The 11,278-nt window shown below is 41.1% G+C and overlaps 1 protein-coding gene across 1 annotated transcript; it reads right to left on the bottom strand.

Moving 5' to 3' along the window:
* Nucleotides 1-5,234: 5,234 nt before the first annotated feature.
* Nucleotides 5,235-8,972, bottom strand: LOC133409233 (globoside alpha-1,3-N-acetylgalactosaminyltransferase 1-like). Its single transcript, XM_061688971.1, has 3 exons — nucleotides 8,895-8,972; nucleotides 8,247-8,309; nucleotides 5,235-6,193 (listed from the first exon to the last, which is right to left on the bottom strand). Exons 1-3 carry the CDS (start codon nucleotides 8,926-8,928, stop codon nucleotides 5,235-5,237), a joined length of 1,056 nt encoding a protein of 351 aa, XP_061544955.1. The 5' UTR covers nucleotides 8,929-8,972.
* Nucleotides 8,973-11,278: the final 2,306 nt, after the last annotated feature.

Genomic DNA, 11,278 nt, shown 5'->3' with positions numbered 1-11,278 from the left:
ATACTTATCACCAACAACATTAGGTCCACCTGCACAATCTGTTGAAAATCCAATACAAGTGGTGTATCAATTTTCAGTTGCAGTTCTACAGCATTCCTAACTACACTGATAACCATATTGTTGAAATAAAATCTTTCATCATTCCATCACCAGCTAATTACAGCTTACTCTTTTAGATCTTTCTTGAATAATAGTTGCCTGCTGTAACCTTTCCCACTGCTAGAAAAGCTGTGAGAGGGAACCAGTTGGGCAGGTAAACAATAAACTGAAACTTCCTTAGAAGCAGTCAGGAAGAGAGGAGAATTCTCCAAGGTTGGGTGTCTCACCTCCATCCATCCATCCATTTTCTGAGCCGCTTCTCCTCACTAGGGTCACGGGCGTGCTGGAGCCTATCCCAGCTGTCATCGGTCAGGAGGCGGGGTACACCCTGAACTGGTTGCCAGCCAATCACAGAGCACATAGAAACAAACAACCATTCGCACTCACAGTCATGCCTACGGGCAATTTAGAGTCTCCAATTAATGCATGTTTTTGGGATGTGGGAGGAAACCAGAGTGCCTGGAGAAAACCCACGCAGGCACGGGGAGAACATGCAAACTCCACACAGGCGGGGCCGGGGATTGAAACCGGGTCCTCAGAACTGTGAGGCTGATGCTCTAACCAGTCGGCCACCGTGCCGCCGTGTCTCACCTCATGTAGGGTAAAATATTCACATCTATCATGATGCCAGGATTGAGAATGAAAACTCAATGTTTTGATCCTTGTTTCTATAGCAGGTGTGTGGCTTCACTTCTTTTAACCAGGCATGTGTTTTTAGTTATAATGGATTAAAAAAAAAAAAAAAACTGCACACCTGTATTAAAATGCAAGCTTTTTGTGAGATAAAAAGATAGACCAAGATGAACCAGTAACAGAATACCCTTAAAGTGACCGATTTTATAACTCAATAAAATGTTTTTATTTTTTTACTTTTTGAGAGGGGAAGTAAAAATAAACAACGGAAATAATGTGGTTGTACAAGTGTGCTCACCCTCCTATATCTGGGCTGTGGCTGTGTTAACAATTAACCAATACTATCCAAACTCTTAAATGGGAGTCAGCACACACCTGCCACCATTTAAAGTGCCTCTGATTAGCCCCAAATAAAGTTTAGCTGTTCTGGTAGACTTTTGAAGACATTTTTTAGAAGCCCGAGGGTTTTGTGCAACAAAATCTCCCATACACGTGGGAAAATGTGTTATGGTCTGATGAAACCAAGGTTGAACATTTTGGTCATAACTCTAAAACCTATGTTTGCCACAAACGCAATGTTGCTCATCACCAAAAGAATACTATAAGAACAGTGAAGCATAATAGTGGTTCGCAGCATCATGCGTTGGGGCTGTTTTTCTTCAGATGGAACTGTGGCCTTGGAGAAGCTGGATGGAATTATGAACGGTTCGAAATAGCTGTCATTGTTATTACAAAACTTTCAGGGTTCTGTTATCAAACAAAGCAAATGTCAGGAAAAGCCAACTAGAACCACTGAACTATATTTGGGTTAATCAGAGGCACTTTAACTAGTCTGAGGTGTCTGCTGACTCCTATTAAACATTACCGTGGTTTGAATCTGATTGTAATTAATTCGCAACACTTTCAGATCCCAGTTATAAGAGGGTGTTCACACTTGTGCAAACACATTGTTTATTTTAATTTCCCCTGTCAAAAAGATTCTCTTTTTTTTAATCAATTGCGTTTGTTAGGTTATATGTCATATTAATGGTAGAATAATATTTTTTTTATATCACAAAAAGCTGGGTGTCTGGGGGTGTGTAGACTTCATATCCACTGTGGCTCTATATTTGGGCAAACATTTGTTATGTATGTAGAAATATACATATAACTATTGCAATATTTTCTTTAAATTATCCATCTTTCCTAATATAACACAGAACTCATCTATACTTTATTTTGCAATATTCCATTTCCATTAATCCATCAGTTTTCTACCTCGTGTCCTGCTCAACGTTCTGGGGGAGCTGGAGCCTATCTACTCATAGATAACCCACGCAAGCACAGAGAGAACATGCAAACTCCACACAGAAAGGTCTTAGATGAGGTTTGAACACAGAACCTCAGAACTGTGAGGCAGATGTGTTAACCACATGTACACTATTTTTATTTTCTATTTAGTTTGCTCAATTTACTTCAGTGAACCTCTAGTAAAAATGCAGTTCCACTTAATACTACCTGTTTTATTATGTGTGCCTTTCTGATTTTGTCTCTAATAAATTAAGTGTATTTATTTGGAATCATGTGTCAGATAGCCACGCTCTTTGCAACATGTCTTAAGCTACTGCCAATGGGTTCTTTGAGCACAAGAAAACCACACGACATGGATTAAATCAATAATTCTTTAAACTGCTTTGCATTATGCCATGAAAGGGTGTAGTCAGTATGGATCAGGTAGTCTGAAAGACATAAAACGCCCAGTGTGTGACAAATGGGAATCATGTTCTTAAAGTGATCTGAAGTTCACCTCCAACTTCACTCCACGTGGCAATCTGGCCCTGAGGACACATTCTCTTGGCACTGAGAAGGAGCCATCTGCTGTGTTTAAACCCTCCCATTATGACTGTAACACACATGGAAACAAATGCAGATTGGAGGGATATGTGTGTGAGAGAAAGAAGAAAATTTATTTCTCGGGCTCAATAGCCATTTACAGTGGGAAGGGAAAGTATTCAGACCCCCTTAAAATTTTCACTCTTTGTTATATTGCAGCAATTTGCTAAAATCATTTAAATTCATTTTTTTCCTCATTAATGTACACATAGCACCACATATTGACAAAAAAACAGAATTGTTGAAATCTTTGCTGATTTATTAAAAAAGAAAAACTGAAATATCACACAGCCGTAAGTATTCAAACCCTTTGCTGTGACACCCATATATTTAAGTCGTGTGCTGTCCATTTCTTCTGATCATCCTTGAGATGGTTCTCCACCTTCATTGGAGTCCAGCTGTGTCTGACTATACTGATTGGACTTGATTAGGAAAGCCACACACCATCTATAGAAGACCTTACAGCTCACATTGCATGTCAGAGGAAATGAAAATCATGAGGTCAAAGGAACTGCCTGAAGAGCTCAGAGACAGAATTGTGGCAAGGCACAGATCTGGCCAAGGTTACAAAAACATTTCTGCTGCACTTAAGGTTCCTAAGAGCACAGTGGCCTCCATAATCCTTAAATGGAAGACGTTTGGAACGACCAGAACCCTGCCGTCCAGCCAAACTGAGGAATCGGGGGAGAAGAGCCTTGGTGGGCGAGGTAAAGAAGAACCCAAACATCACTGTGGCTATGCTCAAGAGATGCAGTCGGGAGATGGGAGAAAGTTCTAGAAAGTCAACCATCACTGCAGCCCTCCACCAGTCGTGGCTTTATGGCAGAGTGGCCCGACAGAAGCCTCTCCTCGGTGCAAGACACATGAAAGCCCGCAGGGAGTTTGTTAAAAAACACCTGAAGGACTCCAACATGGTGAGAAATAAGATTCTCTGGTCTGATGAGACCAAGATAGAACTTTTTGGCCTTAATTTTAAGCGGCATGTATGGAGAAAACCAGGCACAGCTCATCACCTGTCCAATACAGTCCCAACAGTGAAGCATGGTGGTGGCGGCATCATGCTGTGGGGGTGTTTTCAGCTGCAGGGTCAGGACGACTGGTTGCAATCGAAGGAAAGATGAATGCGGCCAAGTACAGGGATATCCTGGATGAAAACCTTCTCCAGAGGGCTCAGGACCTCAGACTGGGCTGAAGGTTCGCCTTCCAACAAGACAATGACCTTCAGCACACAGCTAAAATAACGAAGGAGTGGCTTCAACTCAGTGACTGTTCTTGAATGGCCCAGCTAGAGCCCTGACTTGAACACAATTGAGCATCTCTGGAGAGACCTGAAAATGGCTGTCCACCAACATTCGCCATGTAACCTGACAGAACTGGAGAGGATGTGCAAGGCGGAATGGCAGAGGATCCCCAAATCCAGGTGTGAAAAACATGTTGCATCATTCCCCAAAATGCATTAGCTCAAAAGGGTGCGTCTACTAAATACTGAGCAAAGGGTCTGAATACTTATGGCTGTGTAATATTTCAGTTTTTCTTTTTGAATAAATTGCAAAAATTTCAATAGTTCGTTTTTTGTCCCTGTGAATATGGGGTGCTGTGTGTACATTAATGAGGAAAAAAAGTGAACTTAAATTATTTAGCAAACGGCTGCAACATAACAAAGAGTGAAACATTTAAGGGGCTCTGAATACTTTGCTTACCCAGTGTACCTTTTTCTTCACTTTCAACAAGGGGACAACGTTGAAAAATCCCTCACCAGTAAAAGCATCATAGCAATTATTTTTTTTGCTGCAGTCAAAACAGCAGCTGATAAACACATGTAGCCTGGAGGATCAGCATCGCAGTGTATCTGTTCCCGCCTCTGCCTCCCACTTTGTGTTTAAAGACCTTGAAACAGCACTGCTTTCAGTTAATGATTGTCCATTGAGGGGAAAAGTGTGCACTGACACTGTTGACTCTTATCGCTGTTGACCACAAAGCCACTAGAAGAGTATCTGCAAGGCTGACATTAATAGAGAGAGCAATTCTTTTTTAAAGGGACATTTCTCTTTTTCCCCCTCTTTGGTTTGGTGAACATAAGACACAAGTGAGACTCTGTCCATACAAATGCGTTTCTAATTGAAAATCAGTTGTGTGTTTCATTTGTTGACTTACAACTCACAAGAACGAGTTCAATAAAGACGATGTAAATATGTGATTTCCGTATTTTGTAATGTTATTGTCTATGGTGCATTCCTTAAAATTGGGAAGTCAGACTTCCAAATAGGGAAAGTTGGAGTTCCTCCAGCAAAGTTTACTAAACTGATGAATACTGACCTTACCATAGATCCCACTGAGCAAACATACAGTACTATATATACATATATACTATGTATCTGTTTTTATTGGTTATACTAGAAATTGCAATATAACACATATTCAATTTTGTAAAAATATTAGATTTGCTCTCAGGGCTGCCTTTACAAACAAAACAAACACTCGCTTATCCTTATCGTCAGCCATGTTTAGTTTATGTTTGAGAGGAGAGCTTTAAGTTTGGATCTAATAAGCTCCAAGTTAGACCTACTACAGTATTTTCAAGCAGTTGTCAAAAGAGAATACAGAACTAAAACAAATGAGAACACATCAACTCAACATCGGTGCTTCTCTCTCTTCTCAGCATCGAATGCCTCACATTGCCTTCCTAAAGAGACCAGCCTCTTCTCAGGCACGTCTACAGCCAGGCCCGAATCCCACCAATTGTACTCTGGTGAAAGCACGCAGGTTGGCCGGTGAGTGATCAAGTATCGATTCAGGTAGCTCTCTTCACGGCCGCTGGCCATTATGCCATTTCCCTGGTCCTTCAATATGAGCAAAGAACAACCCAGAGCCATTCTGTACATATCGTGAACCAGCCCACCATAGAGCTCAGAGGTGTAGTAGTAGTCACCTTCATCCTTCTTCACGTAAGCTGATGAGTTTTCATCATTTTCATAAGGAAGCGCCTTCCGTGGTTTGCCATAGAGTTCGGGGTGCAAGGTAGCAACCAGTTCACCAAGTATTTCTTCTTCCACAGGAGCCAGAAACTCCTGGTCAATGTCAGCACAGAAAATGTACTCGACCTCCCTGCCAATTTGGTTTTTGAGGGTGTCAGCCAAAAGGGGCATACGACGATAGACCAACTTGTCCCAGCCTGGGAACTCCGCAACGGGAAGCACTTTCAGCTGCCGTCCAGGTGCCAACTTGATGGGAGGATCCAATGTGCGAGGATTATCAATGAGAATGTAGTAAGTGACCAACTGATTGGGTAGGAAGTAGATTTCTGCTGAGGAGATGAAACGTCTCACATGTTGGGCATATGTTCCCACCACTAGGGCTAGCAGGCCTATCCGGATTTCTTGCTCTGCAAATTCAGTCCTTCGCCTGACTGAGTTGTGGTTGTCACCCCAAACTAAAGGGGCACCCCAAGGAGTCTGCGCAGGGGTTTGTGGAGCTGCTGCCTTGCTCTTCTCCATATCGGTCGTTTGTCTTGCCATGGCCAGTTCCATGGAGTGAAAGTAAGGATGAGGGGACCTCACATTTCCACCAAGCTTGCGCCCATGGAGGAAGTCTGAAAAAATAAAACGTCTTTTACAACTCACATAAATGTGTAAACCGGGAAGAAAGCTTCTGAGTCATTAGATACTTAACATTTTAAAGGGCAATCATAGAAATACTACAAAATCATTGCACCTTTCTGCTTAAAGGGGAACTAAACCCAAGAGGTCAAAACTTTCTGTTATATTTTATATGTGCATATCATCTTTGTCAGCTGGTGTTTACGTAAATCTACGAAGTATTTATTCTAAAAATATATGATTCAAACATTGCATTTTCCCGCTTTTTTCAGGCTGCCATTTTAGGTCTTTTCACTCTTGCGAGAGTGCAAATTTGGGAGAATGTGACATATAACAGCCCATTCCTCCCTGCTTTATTTACTAAGAAACCATACAGTTTGTAAATATTCAGCATGAATGAGCCACATATTTGATTTCATTCGATCTACAAACGATGATCATAAACGTCACCATCTAGATGTACTTAAAGAGCTGTGAGCCTATCTGGATTTTCTCTTTGTGAATCTCTTTCACATGAAGAAGTTGATGTACAATGCTTTTACTCTTCGCTACACTTCCTCTAATGGCTACTGCATGTTTTCCATCTTATCCATGGTGTACACGGAATTGAGTTATGAAATCCATTGCTCTGAACAATGACTCGGCCGATGCAATTTATTAGCCCGCTATATTAGCAAGCAAAGCTCAACTGCAGCTGCGACGTCACTTCCGGTCTGCAGCTGATGATGATTTCGGTCAACGTGGGCCCGCCCTTATGTTGATGAACTAGTCCGTTTAATTCTTATCCCACGAACACAATATTAATCAGAGTAGCCTTCTGTGTTTTGACTGGTTCTGGCACATACAATGTATTCTTGCTTAAAATTTTGGGGGTTTAGTTGCTCTTTAAGTCACTAAAAACCAGTATACATTTTATAATTTTCTTACATTACTGTTATTACAAATAGTAACATAGTACAGTGGAACCTCCAAAGTCAAATCTGTTTAGTGGTTGACTACAAAGTTGTTACACAAGACATCAATGCACGATGATGGTATGAACTCCTTCTTTTTTTTTTTTTTTTTTTTTTTTTACAGTGCTTTTTTTGGATATATTTTTTCTTACTTTAGAAGTACAACTCTATTATGATTAATTCTGGCACTGGCTGGAAGAAAACACAGGGTTCTCTTGTCATATTTGATTGTTATTATTAACCTATAAGGGCTATAACTAAATTTTTTATTTATCTTCATTATTTGTCATCCGAATAGCTTACCTTCTCAAATGATACTTTTATGGTAAATGTGAACCTTAAAAACTATTGACCACTGACCATTTTGCTCATCTGTAGAGTCTTGGGTTTTGAAACCAGAGCTTAAGTCTCGCTACGGACAAAAAAAACAAAACAAAACAAAACAAAAAAAACCCCGGCAACTAGATGATTGAGAAATGCGTGTCTGTTTTGTGACAACTGTTGAGATGCCCTTGAGCAAGACAATGACCCTGCCCAACCCCCCCTTCTCCAAAAATCATCGCTCAAGAGATGTAACACTGTTTGCGTGGCCCTTCCTACTGACATTTCTCCTTGCAACCCTGCATGTGTGTGATTGATCTCTTTGTGGTGTGCAACACAAAATATATAGCAAAGTAAGTTGCATTTCCATCCATTTGCTATACCACTTGCCCTTGTTAGAGTCCCAGCTGTGCTGGAGTTTATCCCAGCTGACTTTGGTACACCCTGGACAGTTTACCAGGCAGTCGCAGGGCACATGTTGACCAACCATTCACACATTCACACCTATGTACAATGTAGAGTATTTAATGAACCTATCATGCATATTTCTGGAACGTGGTAGGATGCTGGAGTACACAGTGAAAACACCCAAGCTTGGAGAGAACACGCAAACTCCATACAGGAAGGTCTGAACTTCTGAACTTCAGATGTGATAAAGAGTGCTTGCCCAAGTCCAATTCCCCCCTCGGGGGATTACAATGGGGATGAATTAGTGCATTTAGTGATCTGATACCATACAGCATTTGTAGCGCAAACTCCCCTGCACACTTACATATGATAAGGGACAGTAGAACACAGTACAGGAGCAGCTGCATCCTGGACACTCGGATGGCTCCTGTTTTGGAGGATAAACACACAAAGAAATGTGCACGTTTTATTCAAGAGGCGCCTGCAGATGGAAAACAAAGTGCAATGAAAGCAAGCATAGTTGCTGGGTTGTTCACTCTGGTCTTCAGTGGAATGAAAAGAATGCGCTGCTCAAGATATGCCTCCCCATGGTAATGTGGCACGCTGCATCAAAGGATGTAACCATCATCACAGCACATGCTCTGTTTCATGCAGTCCACATATCATTGTACTCAATTTGGCAAACGACTACAGTATGCACGTTTGTCTAATGACGTATGAAATCATCACACAAATTGTCGCGGTGCTTCATCTAAATTCGTAATTCATGAAGTGAAGTCAAAGTGATTTCGTTGTTGCAGAGTGCCTGAGAACCAAACGAAGCGCAGTTAAGTGAATGCAGACGTGTCTCTGAGCAGTCAAATGATTTCATGCGCAAACGGTCTTGAACTCATCAAACATGGAAAACATCCCATTCGATTTTGTTCGTGCTGGTTCGCATTTAGACGCGTGCAGGACAGGCAAGCGTGAGAGACGCAGAGGAGGTGGCGATGATGGCTCAGGTTGAACTGACCTGTGGGTGTCTTGCAGAATGGGAACAGCGCCATGCTGTGATCAGCTGGTGGAGAAACACACAAACTCTTTGTCAAAATCTCTCTCTCTCTTCCTATTCCCTCCGAGTTTCTCCAAGACTCTAGAAAACGTGCAGCTTTCTGCCTATTTTCCTTAACTCTTAACCCACTCTCCTCTCGTTCCCCTCCCCCATTCCTTCCAAACTCGCAGTTTCCAATTCTGTGGCGAAACCAAAGAAACCAGATGTATGTGGAATCTGCAAGGAAAATAATACAAGTAAGCAGAGTCATCCGAGGGAAAACGCGTTTGAAAGTTGAATGTCCAGAGAATGCGGGCAAAATGCATGCTAACTAAATGGCCACTAGATGGTAGGAGACATCAGAAGCTTTGCTGTGGTCCTGGATGGTGAGACTGAAACACTTCAGCATGATTGAAATCTTCAAGTACATATATATTTTTTTTGTAGTAATACTGTAATTTGGCCAGTGACTAATACTAAAGATAGCAGCAGTTCAAGCAAAAGATACAAAGGACAGGGAAAGATCTCTGTGGAGGCGTCTGAATCGGGATTGTCGAAAGGGAGAAAGAAGAAGAAATGTACTGTAATTTGAGCAGCGCAGTGACTTGTGGTTTACACCTCTGCCTCACAGTTGCAGTTGGGAATTGATAAGAATTTACCGATTCCGATTCCATGATCAGTACTGCTAGTCGATTCTCATTGGGCGAGGCAATGAAACAATATCAACGATATTTGAGATCATTGATGTCATTGTCATTTCATTATATGAGGTGATAATTCAAAATATGTTTCTGCATAGCAGGATATGAGTAATTTTATATCCTGATAACAATATGTGTACCAATATCGCATTTTTCCCCCACAAATAATCTTTAAAAGGTGGCAATTTTCTCTGGTCTTATCTCCAAGAGATAGCGAAAAATAGAATCAAACAAACTTTAAAAGGTGGCAATTTTCTCTGGTCTTATCTCCAAGAGATAGCGAAAAATAGAATCAAACAAAAGTATTCAGTGGAAAAATATTTCTCAAAATATCTTTTACTGGTAGTACAACCAGTTTTCAAGGAATGTACACTGTTGTTGTGTTCATTGTAATCAATTGTAAGGTGTACCTAGTTGGTTACATCCAAATGAGTATTTGTGTGTAATTTAGTCGTGTTGCTGCCATTATATTAACCATCATTCATTTTTCATACAGCGCGAGCCGTCATCCGTGACACATGCACACTGCACAGACTCCATTTAATGAACTAATTTCACAAGTGACCAATGTAAAGGTATCAGTCGCCTCTTTAATACATCATCCCTTGCATGAGTAATGGGTATGTTGATGTAACAGCGATAATGCCTGGAGAGTGAGGATTCTCAAGGCAGCTGCTGGGGTAAAAGCACAGGGGTCAGATATTGTGTCCGAAGGATGAGGTGGGTGGATCATTACCTTCAGAACATGCTTACAGACCTGGAGCGAGAGAATGATGTGGGTGAGTGTGACATACTGCGGAGACAACCAGAACCAACTTCAGTGTTCAACTGCTGTGAACCAAGCCGGAAGGAGCGGATGAGCAGAGGTCATCTGAACAGCTTAGACCACGGAACAAGTAGAGTGCTGTACAAAGTGGACGAGAGGTGCACCAGCACCACCCTTACGTGCCAATTGGTTGTTATGTTGCACTGCTTCGTATGGAGAGATGCTTTAATAATACTGTATTCTATATTCCCTATGATCATTTTAGCATCACAAAACCCCCTGTTACTACCCATAAACATAACCACGGGTGCAACTAAGAATTTTGGTCTGGTTCTTAAAGAAGATGCTAATTTCTTTTCCCCGACACACTGACCTCATTGGAGGAAATTAAAGTAGGTATGTGTCATAAATCAATTGATTTGCATAAGACCAGCAATGTCAGAATTATCTTTTAAAGACGATTCCAATGATCGTTTTCCTGTGATAAATATTAGGAAAGTTATTAATCTTTAAAAAATGATTAAAATGCACCAATTTCTGACCAACTGCTTAATATTAAGTCAATAGGAGTCGGGATTTTAGGTGTGAACTTTTTGTTAAATTCGAGTTAATTTTATAACTGTCTTAATCTTTATCCTCCTGTGTTTTCAGAAGGTTGATATCATTGCAAAGTTTGCCAAACACAGAAACTGCCAACATATAATAATGATGTAACATCACAAGCAACCCGGCCAGGAGCGATTATTACAGGGGGTGAGAGGAATAGCTTACTCGCCTTTGATGTTTTTGATAGTCTTCTGCAAACTGTAAATTTCAGGAAATGTCAAAAGAGATTTGTATGTCAATTTTACAGTCATGGATAAACTACAATATGTGCTCTACTACATCAGTATTGGTGT

The sequence above is a fragment of the Phycodurus eques genome, chromosome 10, assembly GCF_024500275.1.
Source record: "Phycodurus eques isolate BA_2022a chromosome 10, UOR_Pequ_1.1, whole genome shotgun sequence".
Lineage (NCBI taxonomy): Eukaryota > Metazoa > Chordata > Actinopteri > Syngnathiformes > Syngnathidae > Phycodurus > Phycodurus eques.
The sequence above is the reverse complement of the archived record's forward strand: the minus strand, read 5'-3'. Positions and strand labels throughout refer to the sequence as shown.

Excerpts from the sequence above, each read along its gene's own strand:
- LOC133409233 (XM_061688971.1), bottom strand. The coding sequence starts at position 8,928 with ATGGCGCTGTTCCCATTCTGCAAGACACCCACAG. Across the intron at positions 8,310-8,894 it reads ATTCTGCAAGACACCCACAG|GAGCCATCCGAGTGTCCAGG; the intron begins GTCAGTTCAACC and ends CCTCCAAAACAG. Across the intron at positions 6,194-8,246 it reads TCTACTGTCCCTTATCATAT|ACTTCCTCCATGGGCGCAAG; the intron begins GTAAGTGTGCAG and ends TTATTTTTTCAG.